At 45.8% G+C, this 17,082-nt stretch overlaps 1 protein-coding gene across 2 annotated transcripts; it reads left to right on the forward strand.

The window, feature by feature from the left end:
- Nucleotides 1-6,903: 6,903 nt before the first annotated feature.
- On the forward strand, nucleotides 6,904-15,863 carry PRDX3 (peroxiredoxin 3). Of its 2 annotated transcripts, XM_081536267.1 has the most exons (7): nucleotides 6,904-6,948; nucleotides 8,401-8,536; nucleotides 10,078-10,219; nucleotides 11,213-11,348; nucleotides 12,155-12,258; nucleotides 14,525-14,690; nucleotides 15,004-15,863. In XM_081536267.1, exons 1-7 carry the CDS (start codon nucleotides 6,913-6,915, stop codon nucleotides 15,055-15,057), a joined length of 774 nt encoding a protein of 257 aa, XP_081392393.1. In that variant the 5' UTR covers nucleotides 6,904-6,912; the 3' UTR covers nucleotides 15,058-15,863. The 2 variants fall into 2 exon arrangements, with proteins under 2 accessions (XP_081392393.1, XP_081392396.1); XM_081536270.1 differs by lacking the exon at nucleotides 14,525-14,690.
- The last annotated feature ends 1,219 nt before the right edge of the window (nucleotides 15,864-17,082 follow it).

Consider the following 17,082-nt stretch of genomic DNA (forward strand, 5'->3'; position numbering starts at 1 on the left):
TGCAGCCAGACATGAGTGGAGAGGATTCCAGTCAAAGAGCACAGCAGGTGCCAAGGTGTGGGCTGGGTGTTGGGGTAGTAGGAGTAAACCAGTATGGCTGGAGCAGGAATGGGGTGGATGGGCCCAAAATGAGTGGTCTGGAAGGAAGCAGAGGCACAGACTGTGTGAACTGGGGTTTTACCCTAATAAAAAACAGGAAGCCACTGAAGAGTTTTATGTAGGAGATGAAATGACCTGGTTGGTGTTTGCTGCTGAGGATGCATTGAAAGGAGGCAGTGAAAGCAGAGACAGGTTAGGAAGCTTCTGGGCCCATCATGGGAGGCAGGGAGGAAAGGAGGCAGATCAGGTGATGGGATGGGCCTCACATGTGGACTTTCACAACATCTCCAAGTAAAGTTCATTACAGAGAGGCTGACAGGACTGAGAAAATGGCATTCATCCTCAACCGTTCTCTCTTTCTTTTTTAAATTGTATTATTCTAGAATTACATCATATTCTCATTTACTTATTTATTTTTGGCTGCACTGGGTCTTCACTGTTGCTCATGGGCTTTTTCTAGTTGCAGCGAGTGGGAGCCACTCTCTAGTTGCTGTGCTCTGGCTTCTCATTGCGGTGGCTTCTCCGGTTTCAAAGCATGGGTTCTAGAGTGTGGGCTCAGAGTTGTAGCTCGTAGGCTTAGTTCCCCCGAGGCCTGTGGAATCTCCCCGGAGCAGGGATCAAACCTGTGTCCCCTACATTGGCAGGCAGATTCTTAACCACTGAACCACCAGAGAAGTCCCATCCTCCACCTTTCAACTTGGTTTCAGACACGAGCTCTCCCAGTATGGAATGAATTATGACTAAATATTTATGCCTAAATTCTGCAGTCAGCCTGTGGCTAGCACTTTGTATTATAATTTTTGTAGAGCCGTGTTTAAGTTTGGGTTCTCCTAGACCTTGAGCCTAGGATTCAATGCAAGGAGTTTGTTTGGGAGGTACCAGAAGTACAGGTGAGGCAGGGGGAGATCAGACAGGAAAGCAGCTGGTAAAAATGTGTTAAGTAACCTGCATGGGTGACTGCCTCTTAATCCCTCTGGAAACTCCAGGAGCAGGGGAACTGGTTATCTACTCAGGAGCAGGGGAACTGGGCTACTTTGACATGAGCTCTCTCCACCTGGCCGCTGTGAGGGCTGCCGTGGTGGCAGTGGTTTAGCTGCTCAGTTATGTCCTACTCTCGCAACCCCATGGATTGTAGCCTGCCAGGCTCCTCTGTCCATGGGATTTCCCAAACAAGAACAGAGGTTAATTCTCTTAAATTTGTCTTTCTGTAGGGGTGGGTGGTCCAGCCCTCCCAGTTCTGAAAGCCCTCAACACAGAGATGCAGGTAAGGGCAGTTAAGGATCTCTGGGATCCAAAGAAGTAGCAGGGTCTGAGGGAAACAGAGACTTGTGATAGAGCTGTGTGGATTCTGTGTTGTGTTTTCTTTCTGTTTTAAAATAGACCTCAGGACTTCCCTGGGGGTCCAGTGGTTATAGCTCATCTTCCAATGTGTGGGGTTTGGTTTCAATCCCTAATCAGGGAACTAACATCCCCCAGGCCTCCAGACCAAAAAACCAAGATGTAAGACAGCAGCAGCAAGACGGAAAACCAAAATGTAAGACAGAAGCAATATTGTAACAAATTCAATAAAGACTTTTAAAATGGTCCACATAAAAAAAAAAAAAAACCAACTCACATCATAGAAGTGACCTAAGCCTTTTTGACCACCAAGAGGCCCAAATAAGCTGTGAAAATTCCAGGGGCAAAATGGTGATGGCCTGGACTCAGGTGGTGGCAGTGGACATAGAAGATATCCATCCTTTGGGTGCTGGTTGGCTGCGGTGGCAGCGAGGAGGTAGTGAGGAAAAGGTTTGAGGAGAGAAAGCAAGAGTTCGGTCTTGTGTTTGTTGAGTGTGGGCTGAGTAAGAGATATCCGAGTGGAGATGCTGGCAGGCTGGCTGGGAGACACCACTCTAAAAAGGGGGTAGGTGGCCTAGAGTTAGGAGGAGTATTTTTAGGGCAGTGGACTATTCTGTGTGATACTATAGTGGTGGATATACATCAGCACACATTTGTCCAGACCCACAGGATGTACAACAATAGAGTGAACCCTAATGTAAACTCAGGGTGATCATGACACTATCAGTGTAGGTTCATGGATTATAGCAAATACACCACCTTGGTGGATGGTCGGGGAGGCTGTGCAGGGGAGGAGCCAGAGAGTACATGGGAAGTTTCTGTGCTTTCACTCAATTTTGCTGTGAACCTGAAACTGCTCTAAAAAATAAAGTCTATTGAGAACTTCCCTAGCAGTCCCATGGTTAAGACTCCATGCTTCCCATGCAGGGGGCATCAGTTGGATACCATGTGCCCTGCAGTGCATTCAAAAAATTAAAAAAATATATACACACACACACATATATATATATATGTTGGAGAAGGAAATGGCAACCCACTCCAGTATTCTTGCCTAGAGAATCCTGTGGACAGAGGAGCCTGGTGGGCTGCTGTCCATAGGGTCGCAGAGTCAGACACGACTGAAGCAACTTAGCGTGTATGCATGCCTTGGAGAAGGAAATGGCAACCCACTCCAGTATTCTTGCCTGGAGAATCCCAGGGCCGGAGGAGCCTGGTGGGCTGCCGTCTATGGGGTCGCAGAGTCGGACCCGACTGAAGCGACTTAGCAGCAGCAGCAGCATATATATATGTATAGTCTATTGAAAAAGTTGGCGGGGGTGGGAATAGATGCATGCATGCATGCTGAGTCATGTCTGACTCTTTGCAACTCCAAGGACTGTTGCCCGCCAGGCTCTTCTGCCATGAAACTTTCTAGGCAAGAATACTGGAGTGGGCTGCTGCTTCCTACACCAGGGGATCTTCCTGACCCAGGGATCGAACCCGTGTTTCTTGCGTCTCCTGCACTGGCAGGTGGATTCTTTACTACTGCTCCAGGGAGTAGGTGGGGGATAGGCAATAAAGATAGCAGAGGAAAGACTCAAAGGTTCAGAAGGAAGCTGAGGTGTGCTGGGGGGCAGGACAGGAAGAGTCTCAGACTCAGGAAGGTGAAATAATCTGCGGGGCTCTGAATGGAGGACAGGTTGACTCCATCTGTTACTCACTGCTGTGGAGCAGCCCGAGGTCAGGCAGTGGGAATTCAGGGATGAGGTTATCAGGAGAGGCCTTTGCCAGGAGACATGGCTCAGCATTGAGGGTGCATCTTCCCCAGAACCCAGGAGACAGCTGAATCTGGGGCCCTCGTCAATAGGAAAAAAAGGGGGGAAATGCTTTTTGCCATGGAAAGAGGAAGAACTCAGTAAAACCCAGAGTAATGTCTGCCATCTCTAATTGTAGCCCCGGTTACCAGAATATTAACTTGTGGTTCCAGGGAGGTATTTTCCAAATCATCATAAAAAAGTAGCATTTATCTTTTCATTTGTCTTTCCCTTGTCTAGGTCCAAAAATTCTTCTCCCAAACTCAAAAGGGAGAATTTCAGTTATTTTCTACTCTTTTGGTAATGAAGACAAGTTCAGTTTGTCTTTTTCCATTAGGGGAACAATCTATGCCCCTTGTTGTGACAGCTAGAGAAAATTGAATAAAGAGATTTTTCTCCCCCCAGAATGAATGTGGAAAGAACCTTTTGGCCACTATGCCAGCCACTGCTTATTCATTAGTTCGACGAACTTTTTCTGAGCATTTGTTATGAGCCAGGTACTAGCCTAACCACGGTGACCACAGAGCTGAGTAAGATATGAGCTCCACTCTCACGAAGTTCACAGTATGGTAAAGATCTAGACAAGGCTATGTGTGTGTGTGTGTTTTCAGTCGCTCAGTTGTGTCTGACCCTTTGGGGCCCCATGGACTGTAGCCCACCCAGCACCTCTGTCCACGGGATTTCGCACACAAGAATACTGGAGTGGGTTGCTACTTCCTACTCCAGGGGATCTTCCTGACCCAGAGATTGAACCTGTGTCTCCTGCATTGCAGGTAAATTCTTTACCAGCTGAGCCATCAGGGAAGCCCCAGACAAGACTATCGGGAATCCCAGAGTGATGTAGCAAGAGTGAGAATGAGAAATGAGAATGAGAAAAGCTTTCTAGGTACCTTTGGGGTTTCACTAACGACCCATGGGGGAGGTAGTCAGAGAAGGGTTGGCAGAATAGTATTCAAATACCAATTCCAATTAAGGTTATCTTTTCTTGGAATGAACAAATGGAGGACTCTGCTTATCCTCCCAGAGGACGTCTTTGGCTCTAGCCAGAGATTAGCTGAAGAACACTCACTTTGCAATTTCTGAACAGGATATTGAAAGGCTCTAATGTGAAATTCCTTCTGGGCCTCTGGGCTGGAGATTCTAGGGTACTTCATTCTTTTTAGGACCAGGGAGATAAGCTTTAGACAAAGATCAGCAGACCAACGTGTCCAATGAGGAGTTCTCCATTCTCGTTGTCCCCCAGTCAATGAATCCCTGTTGAACCACAAGCAATTGCTTCAGCTTTCTATTTGGAAAAGAAGTGATAAGCAGTGAAAAGTCTCCAATAGCCAAAAGACCTGGGAATTGGGCATCTATGTTGACCCTGTAGGGGTTCCCAGGTGGCACTCGTGGTAAAGAACCCTCCTGCCAATGCAGGAGACATGAGAGGGGGGTTTGATCTCTGGATCAGAAGATCCCCTGGAGAAGGGCATGGCAGCCATTCCAGTATTCTTGCCTGGCGAATCCCATGGGCAGAGGAGTCTGGCAGGCTACAGTCCATAGCGTTGCAAAGAATTGGACACGACTGAGGTGACTTAGCACACATGCACATTGGACCTCTAAGCAGATAGGGTAGGGGTTCCCTGGAGAAAGAGAACCAGGCATGACTTTCTTGATGTAAGAAAAGCCATTTTGGGCCTAAGCTATTTTTGTGATCTAAGGCTGGCCACAGTGCTGTCCTTGAACAAGTCTTAGTAATTATGATCTAAAGGGAACAAAAGAATGCAGAAACAAATGACTTTATCAGGCAATAGAAGTAACTATAGCAAAGATAATACTTCAGTTATAAACACTTCCAGGTCTGTTTCAATGATAAGGATTGGCTTGAAGTGTTCAACTACCAGGTCAACTGGAACCTAAGCGATGACATTGACCTTTTCTGACCCTCTTAACTTCAATCAACTAAAGCTTGGATTCTATCTACCACCCAAGCCCCTTCATGCATATCCACGTACTCTTAGCTTGAAACTTCCCTAATTTTGCTATTTGAGGAGACAATGCTTTGGAAAATATCTCCTTACTTAGGACTTCCCCAGTGGTCCGGTGGCTAAGACTCTGCACTCCAAATGCAGGGGAACCAGGTTTGATCCCTGGTCAGGGAACTAGATAGATCCCATATGCCGTAACTAAGAGTTTGATTGTCTCAGTGAAGATGGAAGATACTGTGTGCCACAACTAAGACATGGCACAGCCAAAGAAATATTAAAAGAAAAATCTTTCTTGTTGCAAGTAATAAATACTTCCCTTTCCTGATCTTTGCCTAGGTTGTGTCGTTTGGTTCCACACCCACCATCACAATTTGGAAAATATCCACTTGGGATCTACATTTTATCACACTTACTTGATTTTTATCATGTTTGATGAACATGCTTCAAAGTACCATGCTCACCACTGAGCACTTGGCTTTACTAATCAACAGAAAATAAATGTTAAATGTCTTAATTCTCCCAATTTTGGCAAGAGAAGCCAAAATGGAAGCCCACGCATCATCCCAAAGATTTTTCAGGACAACAAAACCTTGATGTGTCTGACCCACTTGGGTTATTGGTGGTGGTGGTTTAGTTGCTAAGATGTGTCCAATTCTTGCGACCCCATGGACTCCAGCCTGCCAGGCTCCTCTGTCGATGGGATTCTCCAGACAAGAAGACTGGAGTGGGTTGCCATTTCCTTCTTCAACTTGGCTTACTAACAGAAAAACTGCATTAATGATTTTTTTAAAGAACACTTATTACTTATTTGACTGCACCAAGTCTTAGTTGGAGCATGCAAACTCTTAGTTGAAGCATGTGGGCTCTAGTTCCCTGACCCCAGATGGAACCCCAGCCCCTGCACTGGGAGCACCAAGTCTCAGCCACTGGGAAGTCCCTGAAATTGCATTCATGATTAATTCCACTTCATCTAGAAGCCAGAAGTCTCCAAGCTAAGCTAAGTCGTTTCAGTCGTGTCCGACTCTGTGCGACCCCATAGACGGCAGCCCACCAGGCTCCGACGTCCCTGGGATTCTCCAGGCAAGAATACTGGAGTCTCTACCTCTGGCCAAAATAGGAAAGGGAGCCTTTTACACAAACAGTAATCCACAGGTTCACAGTTCAGTCAGTTCAGTCGCTCAGTCGTGTCCGACTTTTTCCGACCCCATGGACTGCAGCACACCAGGCTTGTCTGTGCATCACCAACTCCCGGAGCTTGCTCAAACTCATGTCCATCAAGTCAGTGATGCCATCCAACCATCTCACCCTCTGTCGTCCCCTTCTCCTCCTGCCTTCAATCTTTCCCAGCATCAGGGTCTTTTCCAATGAGTCAGTTCTTAAGTCAGTAGCAAATATGAAAATATCTATCTTCCCACCTGGATTGAAACTTTTTAGGTTGGGGCGACAGAAACAAAGTATCGCTTTCCCAAGCACGAAGCTACTTAGAAGTTTTAACAGGACTTAACCCTCCTCTGGGTGGGATCGAGGGACCGCACAAACGAGACGTGTACCAGGCGGAAGGCCCCTAAACCGGCCAGGAGGTTGTAGCGCTTTCACGCCACGGCTCCGGCGCGGGCCCGCCCCTGCCCGCCGAGACCACGCCTCTGACCACGCCCCCGTAGGGCCCCGCCTCCTCTGCGTCTCTGTCGGCCCCGCGGGTCCCCAGCACACCGAAGATGGCGGCCGCGGCGGGAAGGTTGCTCCGGGCTTCGGTGAGTGGCCGCCTGCGGGGCACAGGCGCCGAGACCCTGCGGTGGCTCCTAGAACGTGCTTCCCAAGTGGGGTGCCCCTTCCCTTGGCCTGGAGGCCTTTCACCCTTGTTGGAGGATATCAGAGGGTAATGGACCAGGGGCCGCCTCCTCTAAGGCAGGCTTCCCGCGCCTGCGCAGAGCCGCCTTTCGCCCACTCCGCCCCCACCCTCTCTTTGCGTTCCACTCGGCAAATCCCTCTTCGCTGCCAGTCGTGGGACCCCAGTCCACTCTCTGCCTAAGCACCTGGCTCTGGATGCAGGCGACCTGTCCCCTGGTCCCAGTTCTATAACTGACTCTATGACCTTGGGCCATTGCCTTTTCCGAGCCTCAGATAACTTCCTTACCTTAACACAGACTGCATACCTCAAGGGTTTCCGTGAGCATCCCCTTAAATGCTGGATGGACACCAAAATGTAACCAAAGTCCTTGAGTGCCAAAGGCTCTTGGCTGCCCGCCCTCCCCTTTCTCGTGGAGGGGTTCCACCCAGGCTCTTTCTCCCCGAGTCATGCGGGACCCTGAAATTGAGCAAACGTTTCCCTTGAGCCCTGTCCAGACGCCCAGAGGCTGAACTTTGCCCTGTTTGTTTGCTCCTCTGTGGGTCGGAATGGCCTTGTCTTTTCTAAGGGAAAACCTTGACATGGTAGAACATGCCCAGCACATCTGCTGGTAAAGAGCTTAATACACAGAGCCTGGCCAGTCGCCTGGTCTGAGTCCTCTGGGTTCCTTTTAAAAGCATGAAATCTTCATATTCTTGTAATTTCCCTCTGCCTTGCAGTCTTTTATTTCCCATTGATTAATACATATGTGTCGAGTTGGCCAAAAAGTCGTTCAAGTTAAACCCAAATGAACTTTCCGGCCAACCCGATAATTATATTTACATATGTATATACGCTCAACCACTGGATCTCCAGGGAATTCCCTATATTTTTTAAAAAATAAAAATTACATAATTGAATCGTATTATATCATGATATAAGTAATGAAATAATTACTACAGTCAAACTAATTAACATCTATCTCTTCACATAGTTAGCCTTTGTGTGTGTGATGAGAGCACCTGTCTACTCTCTTAGAATAATAATATGCTCTCTTATTTCCAACTTAAATACAGTATTATTAATTATAATCCACATGCTTATACATTAGATCTCCAGACTTATTCATCCTCCATAACTGCAGTGTTGTGCCCTTTGACCAACAAAGGGTCTCCCCAGTCTCCTTTACAGTCTTGAAGGATAAGGAAGCAGAAGGGAATTTTAAGAACATGTAAACTCAATCCATGCTTTTGCAATTTGGAGTTTTTGTTCATAGGAACAAGGCCAGCCAAGGCCACTACTGGCCTGATGCCCTTTCAGCAGGGTTTCAGCCGCCATTCTGGGAATACGTTCTGATATAAACTGTTTCTCTTTTTAGCTCGTCCGACATGTGAGTGCCATTCCTTGGGGCATTTCTGCCTCTGCAGCCCTTAGGCCAGTTGCTTCTCAAAGAATGTGCTTGACAAATGCATCGTGGTCTGGTTCTGGTCAAGCAAAATTCGCCTTTAGCACCAGTAAGTGTCCTTATGTTTTGGTTTGAACCAGATAATGGAAACATTTATCATCTCTGAACAGGAGCTCTGAACTATGGCCATATATTAGACTCACGTTGGGGAGTCTTCACTGTCGTACCACTTTCTTAGTCCCACCCCAAACAAATTAAGTCAATCTCTGGGGTGAGACCAGACCATCGTATATTCTTAAAGCTCACCAAGTGATTCTAATGAGCAGCCAAGGGTTGCAACCCACTGAGGCAGACTGCCCTAGTGTCACATTTCCTTGTTGACTCCAGAGGTTTTAATCCCCTGGGTCTAGGAACATGAAAGAGGGGTGGGGACAGTCAGAGGTCTCTGGGCCTGCTGCGTGTGAAGGGTATGAGCTGACTGGGGACGGACAGTGCAGCTACTCTAAAGGCTTTTGGATTCACACCTGTGGCCTGGCTCCACGTGGCCACGTTAGGCCATTCTGTTGTACTACTCCGTGATCTGAGTGACACACAGCTGTTCCCTGAGACTTATACTCCATATTAAAATATGAGATTTGCTCAGTACAGCCTCAAATAATGAGTGGCATTCGAAAAGGCCTCCTTTAGGTGTGTCCCACCTTTTAAAAAGACTAACTTGTAATGGTTGCAGGGGTGGGGGTGGGGGATGTACTTTAGCAAAACCTTTGTTGGTGAAGTGTTCTAAAAAAATTTACCATTTGCTCGGAGTTTTAAGAAATTTCTCTGCAGTCCTGACATAGCTCTTGCATCCTTTCCTTTCTTTCTGTGCCCTCTGCTGTACCTTGCCTGCCTCACCGCTCACTTAGATAGCTGCAGTCACCTCCTGACATCAGGCTCTCCCTGCTCCTCTCACTCTCCCTTGCCCGGCTAATCTTCCTAAGAACAGCTGATGCATCACCCATCTCCTGCACAGAAGCCTCCAGTGATTCCTTTATCTCTCCTTTTAAGAACAGACTCATCCGCCTGATATATAAGGGCCCTCTCAGCGTGGCCTTCCACTATCCTCGCTCTGTCCCCCATGCGTCTTCTTTCCATGCACACCTGTTCTCTACGTCAAACAAACTCGGCTACAGGCCATTCCCCACACCTGCCCCGTTCCTTCCTTTGTGCCATCCGCCCTGGTCTTGGCAAAAATCCAGACCATGCTGAGAACCCACCTCCAGGTTTGTATGATCCTTTATTCTATGTTCATCCATCCCTACTCTCTCCTGTCTTCTTTTATCTATTTATTTGCTTTTTGGCTGCACCTTACAGCATGTGGGATCTTAGTTTCCCGAGTAGGGAGCATACTGGTGCCCCCTGAAGGGAGAGCTTGAGTCTTAACCACTGGACTGCCGGGGAATTCCCTCCTGTCTCTTTAGTTTCCATAGCACTTTGAATTAGTGTACAGTCTAGACCTATGGAAAGAGAAACAGTTTTGTAAGATGTACAATTGAACTGAACCTTTTAAATATACTACTGATTAATTACTGGGAGAGGTTTAAGTAAAATCAGATAAGTGGTTGGTTTAATGAATGAACTGTGTATGCATGTTTTTGGGATATTTTTCAGGTTCCTCATACCATGCCCCTGCCGTCACCCAGCATGCACCCTATTTTAAGGGCACGGCCGTTGTCAGCGGAGAGTTCAAAGAAATTAGTCTTGATGACTTTAAGGGGAAATATTTGGTGCTCTTCTTCTATCCTTTGGATTTGTAAGTGTATTTTCTGTGATGCTGTAACATCATCCTGGGAGCAAGCAAAGATCACTGCCTTGCCACTGGCATGGCCTACCTTTACTCTTGTCAAGGGGAGGGTTATTGCTGACTCTTATCACTGATAGTCTTGTTGATAAAGCTTCCATCTGTAGTTAATTCACAAGTGATAAGTATGGGGGGTGGAGTGGCATTCCTTTTAATGGGTTTTAATATGGCTCTTTTTTTTTTTAAAAGATGTATGTATTTATTGGCTGTGGTGGGACTTAGTTGCTGCACTTGGGCTATCTCTAGTTGTGGTGCTCGGGCTTTTCATTGTAGTGGCTTCTCCTGTCGCGGAGCACTAGCTCTCGGGCTCACGGGCTTCAGTAGTTGCAGAACGTGGGCTGAGTAGTTGCGGCTCCTGGGTCCTAGAGCTCAGGCTCAATAGTTGCAGTATACGGGCTTAGTTGCTCTGTGGCATGTGGAATCTTCTGGGATCAGGGATCGAACCTGTGTCCCTTGTACTGCAAGGAGATTCTTACCCACTGGACCACCAGAGAAGCCCTTTGGCTCTTGTTTTATGGCTCTGCAGCCCAGGAGCTGCACTACTGAGCCCACGTGCCCTCGAGCCCACATTCCACTTTGGAGTAGTGGTTCCTATAAGCCTGTCAGGGAGGAAGTTTCCACTGATCTGGGGGAAAAGAGAAAAGTAAGGATAATAAAATGAATTTTCTCATGAAGCTACTTATTTAAATAAAATTTTGTCTTTATTCTTTGAGTATGTCTCCCCCACACCTATTTTTTGATATGATTCTTAAAATAGTTGGTTAAATTTTTTTTTTTTTTTTAAACTGGAGTATCATTTTGACCAGGAGTCCAGTGAGGATGATTAACCCTTTTGCCTTTTTCTCCTTTAAGAAAATAGAGCTACTCTTTAGACAACTGTAGTTCAGATTTTAAAAGTCTTTTAAAAAAAATTCTCTGATAAGAATTCCTGCCCTTTTTTTCTAGCACCTTTGTGTGTCCTACAGAAATTACTGCTTTCAGTGACAAAGCCAGCGAATTTCATGATGTGAACTGTGAAGTTGTTGCAGTGTCAGTGGACTCCCACTTCAGCCACCTGGCCTGGATAAACACGCCGAGGAAGGTATACACGTATCCACACTGCCTCTGCACTTGTGTTCTTAAAAACTGCCGGATCCCATGAAAGACCAACCTAGAAGTTGTTAAAGCATGACTAGTCTGAAATGGGCTGTCAGTCCTAACCTACTGGAAGATTCTGCTAAGCTCTATCCATGTCTGCTGTAACATTGCATGTATTTGCTCCTCACTACACCTGTGTTTTCCAAACAATAACGGAGAACAAACTCAGCAGGGCAGGAGAAACAGCTGGACTCCATTGTCTCCCCTCTCACCTGGACCCTGTGAGGCAGGTGGGACAGTGGTTAAGTTCTCTGATTTTACTCTTCTGCATGATCAGTATTCTTGCCTAAAAACTTGCTTGGGAGAATCGATTTCTAGCTATGATGGTGGACTATCAAATATCAAATTATTCAAAATATTATCTTTTTTTTATATTATTATTCCATCTTTATGCTTCAGAAATGAATCTTCAACCAAAAGGATACTTTAAGAATTAGAAAAAAGAAAAGTCTGTAGTATTCGCTGGGTTTAAATCCTGCCTCTTCCCCTTTCTAGCTGGGACCTGGAGCAAGTTACTCAACCTGCGTGTGCCTCAGTTTCATCATCTGTAAAATGGCGACGATGATAGTAGCTACTCCAGGGTGCTGGAGGAGGAAGTGAGGCAGTAGAAAGAGCTTATAGTAGCACTCGGCCCGCTGTGGGTGCCCAGTTACTGCTGTCTGGCTGGTGTTGGTCAGTTGACATGTTACCTGGCTGAGGAGGCTGTGGGAGCCACAGTGTAACCACCAGCCCTGTTTGCATTTTTATCAGAATGGCGGTTTGGGCCATATGAACATCGCACTCTTGTCAGATTTGACCAAACAGATTTCCCGAGACTACGGTGTGCTGTTAGAAGGTCCTGGCCTTGCACTACGGTAAGATCCATTTCGTATGAACTTAAAATTGTTTTTTGTGTTTAGCATTATTGTACTTCATAGGGAATTTACAGAAACCTGGGTAGGGAATTTTTAGAACCCCAAATCCTTAATTTGTCTTTTATCGTAATAAGCATCAGTGGATGCCTCCTGCGAGGGTTGGCAGTCTTTCAGAAATGGCTGTGACGTGTGTGCCCCCTGTGTCTCTCTGGGCCTGTTTCTGAAGAAGGAAATTGTGCCTTTATAATAAAAATATATTTATTTTATCAGCTGTACCAGGTCTTAGTCGCAGCACATGGGATCCAGTTCTTTGACCAGGGATCGAACCAGGGCCCCCTGCACTGGGGAGCGCAGTCCTAGCCACTGGACCACCAGGGAAGTCTCCAATACCACGTCTTAATGGTCACACTGCTTCACTCTCACTGACCACATGGGAGCCACGCCTCGCAGTGAAGCCATCAGACTGCTTAGAGATTGGGGGGCAGGGGACAGAGGGGGCCAGCAAGGGTAGGAGTCAGTTTCCTGGTATGGTTAGTATCTTGTACAGGCACTGGAACCCGACCAGAGTTTGAATTTATTTATTTAAGCTCAGCTGCTCAATACCTATATGACTTTGAGCAAGATATTTAACCTCTTTGAGTCCCTTTCTCCCCACAATTAGAATGAGAGTGTACCTCCCAGGTTGGTTGTGAGGATTGAGTAAGGTGAAGCAGCTACAGAATTTGTGGCACAGGTCCTCGTAGCTGTTGTGAGCCCTGTCCCAGACTGTCAGTCTTCCTGGGTGGGACAAGAACTTAGGCATCATGATGGCTGCTGATGAAGGAGGGACGGGGCAGAACTTGACCTCCAGGACACAAGCAAGGATCCCACTTTGATGGGCCTCACAGTTTTGTTGGGGGCTGGCTTGAACCCACTCACCTGCCCACCCTCGTAGCTGATCTACAGTCTGCTGGGGGTACACTGGAATTTTGGCTCCGGAAGCCACGTGGGAACTTGGGCCTTTTGACTCCAAGGAGATTACTGCCTTCCTTTAATAAATGGAAGCCTAGCTCTGACAGCGTTGGCAAGGGAAGGAGAAGAGTCCTGGTGTTTTCCTCCCAAGATCCCTGTAGCGTCTTGCTAACTTTCTAGTTAGCTCCCTACTGGTTTCACTATTGGGACTGACAATGGGAGAGGAGTCGAGTCTGGCTTGTAAGATAAGCCTTTCTTTCTGGAGACTGTGCTGTGGGCCCATCTCCAACCCAGCTCTCTGTTTCCGCATCTACACAGTGGACTCCACCTCGGCTGCGCCCTGCAGGAACAGGTACCAGGACCCATTAGCCTCAGAGCCTAGACCCCCTAAGGCCAGGCCCAGGGAGGGAGAACCACCTTTTTATCTCCTGAGTGTTTTCTAACTTGCCTTTTTCCTGAGTGATTAACATTTGGGATGCCACACCCTTTTAAAGATGAACTGTTATAAACCTCTGAGTTTTATGAACTGTTATAAACCTCTGAGTTTTATGACCTCTGTGTAAGTCAGAGTATCACCCTCACTTGTATAGAAGACCCCAGGGTGGTGGGTTACCTCATTACATTGTTGCTAAGTGATAGTGATGGGCTTCAACAATCTGTGGATCAAAATAAGAACTGTAAGTGATTGAAACACATCAAATATATTTAAATCCTAGAATCGAAGAATTCCAGGAAACCAGTTCATTATTTTGAAAACTTAATAATGAAAGAGTACTAAGCACTTATTCTGTCTTTCTATACAAGCTGTACCTCAGGGTAGCCAAAAATAAACAAAAGTGATAGGATTGTTTTTCCTTTAGATTTTTGCTCTGCCTAGACTTAAGGCCAGTAAATTTTCCCATGGGATTTTCTCAATTCACTTATAAGTATTTACAGAATACAGATAAAATATGTCTCTGTCCCTTCTCAATCGCCTATGGTTTCTTGCCAAGATTTGATACAGCTGCCCAGAGAATGCTTACTGCATCACTAATGAGAAGTCTTTGCTCTGTGTAGTTCAGTGACCTTCAGATAACTGAGACATCCAGGTCACATCTGTGAATGTGAACACACTGGCCTAGTCCAGTCCTATCTTTCTTAAAGCATCTGTCATCAATAAGAGATGATAAGCTTTTTGCATAAGGAAAACTTGATTTTTAAGCACATGATAGAGTTTAATAAATGCTCTATCAAGGAGAATTAAAGACAGGGTAGAAGTAGAGTCTTTCTAGCTCTGGTAATGTTGACATTCTGATGAGGATGAATCTTTATGCAGTGGTCTCTTCATAATTGACCCCAATGGAGTCATCAAGCATCTGAGCGTCAATGATCTCCCAGTGGGCCGAAGCGTGGAAGAGACCCTCCGCTTGGTGAAGGCGTTCCAGTTTGTGGAAACCCATGGAGAAGTCTGCCCAGCCAACTGGACACCCGAATCTCCTACAGTAGGTTTCTTTCCCTAAAGCAATGGGAGCCCAGCCAAGAGGGTCCCAGGTCCTCAGTGCCCCAAGGGCTGCTGGCTTGGAATATCCACGTTGGAGCAAGGGTGGAGGTGGTGTGCAAATGCATGAAGCTGCTGTGGGTGGGAGTGGGACCAGGCCCCAGGCAGGCTGTTAATGTCAATTTCATCCATGTATTTTAAAGGAAACAGACCAATCTTTTAAAAGTTAAATAACTGTAGGTTAAAAATTAAGGGCCTTCAGCTCCCTTTTGATATCATAAAGTCACTTACCCAGTGAAATGCTTTTGTATTTTCAGATCAAGCCCCATCCGACTGCTTCCAGAGAATACTTTGAGAAGGTAAATCAGTAGACTGTCCCGTGCACACCTGCAGCTTCCCACACCAGAAAAGAACCACAGTGGGAACTTGTAGCTTTTCAAAGATTAGTATTTATAGAAGGCAAAAAAAAAAACCAACCCCAATGATGCTTGTATTCATAAATAGTATTACTCTAAATGTTTTGTTTTTATAATGTTGGCCAAGGCTTTTAAAATGTTTTTAGTTACTAATGTAATGAGTCCAAGGCAAGGTATGGATGGATGGCTAGTTTCTATAGAGTGTGTAGTTCACCTGTTTCTTGGATCATGTCTTCAATGGGAAAAGGAAACATCTTTTTCCTCAGCCTTACTTGAACCTTTGTGTATACCAGAGTAGTACAGTAGGTATTGAAAACTTCTGATCAAGGGTCCTGAAATTTTCGTCTTGAATTTCTTTGTATTAAACTGAATTTTCTTTAAAGACCATAGTTTTAAGTTGTTAGTGGTCTAATTTAACACTTGCAATGAATGTGTGTATGGTTGAAGGAAATGTGAATCATGTTTTTTTTAAAAAAACACAGTGGCAAAGTGACTTAATTGATCATGCATGTTCCCCATTCCTGAGATTTATAGTTTATATAGTTATGTTACTTACTTTGTTAGCTGACTTAGTGTCTACAAACATTTCTAATATTGATTGGGTATAATTTGAAAGGATATTTATTGAATCCAGGGATTGCAGTATGAATTTGAATCATTCATGCATTTGAATTATTGTAATTATTTTCTTTCTTGAAGTGTTCCATGTAAAAAATATAATAAAAAATAAACATCTTAAGATACTTGCATTTTTAACACCATTAATTCTTGCTTCAGCTTACTTATATTGTGAGGCTCTCTAGTTTTCCTTCTCTGATTATATCAACAGACATTTATTGAGCATTTAACTCAGTGGCTACAAAGATGAATAAGATGCTGGCTCTACATCCAAGGAACTGGACAAAAGAAATATGGAAGCATTTATGCATTTTAATGGCTTCCCTAGTGGCTCAGACGGTAAAGAATCTGCCTATAATGTGGGAGACCCGGGTTCAGTCCCTGGGTTGGGAAAATCCCCTAGAGAAGGGAATGACTACCCACTCCAGTATTCTTGCCTGGGGAATTCCATGGACCGAGGAGCCTGGCAGGCTACAGTCAAATCCTGGAGTGCCTACTAACTATATGCTAGGTACTATTTTAGAGGCAGAATGAACAAAAAAGACATACCTCTTCCTTTTTGCACTTACATCCTAGAGAGAATAAACAATAACATCACTTAGAATGTCTGGAAGGACAGTAAAGGGGAACAGGGGCCCAGAGCAGAGAGGTGCAGGCATTCTAATAGGGTTTCAGGGAGTCAGTCTCTCCAGGTCTGTGTTCTCATCTGCAAAATGAGGACTGGAATTGTACCTACCTTAGGGTTTTGGTGTCAAATGAGATAAAACATGTAGAAGGTGAGGTAGTTACAGGGATAAAAAGGTTCTAGGCAAAGCGAACGACAGGTGCAAAGGCCCTGAGGCAAGAGTGGACTTGGGGTAGGTGAAGAATTGAAGGACCATGTGACCAGACCTGTGAAGGGGGAGAATGGTAATGGGGAGCCCAGAGTGCTTTATGGGCAAGCTAAGGACTTCAGATTCTATTCTGAGATGGGAAATGGCAGAAATGTTTTGAGAAGAGTTACGTCACCTTGTTCTTAGAGGCTCACTCTGGCTCCTCTGTTAAGACTAGACCCCATAACAGTGCAGAGAGGAAAGCAGGTCAGCTGGGCTGGATTTGTGACATACTTGCGGTAGAGCCAGCAGGATAATACAGGTGTGCTAAATACTACAGTGCAATAGATGCATTCCGGGGAACTCTGAGGAGAGGGGCACCTTACCTGGCTATGGGCATCAAGAAAGTCTTCCTGGAGGAGGAGACGAAGTCTTGGAGATACAGAAAAGTGACCTGTAGGAGCTGAGAGGCCACATGGGCCTGAAGAAAACCATGAGCTGCTTTCAGGTTCCCAGAGGCGAAGTCAAAGGGAGGGCAAAGGCCAACCGG

This window comes from Giraffa tippelskirchi, chromosome 2 (assembly GCF_054371585.1).
Source record: "Giraffa tippelskirchi isolate mGirTip1 chromosome 2, T2T-mGirTip1v1.2.pri, whole genome shotgun sequence".
Classification (NCBI taxonomy): Eukaryota; Metazoa; Chordata; class Mammalia; order Artiodactyla; family Giraffidae; genus Giraffa; species Giraffa tippelskirchi.

Coding starts and splice junctions, on each gene's coding strand:
- PRDX3 (XM_081536267.1), top strand. CDS start 6,913: ATGGCGGCCGCGGCGGGAAGGTTGCTCCGGGCTTCG. Junction 6,949..8,400: donor GAAGGTTGCTCCGGGCTTCG/GTGAGTGGCCGC, acceptor TTCTCTTTTTAG/CTCGTCCGACATGTGAGTGC. Junction 14,691..15,003: donor GGACACCCGAATCTCCTACA/GTAGGTTTCTTT, acceptor TTGTATTTTCAG/ATCAAGCCCCATCCGACTGC.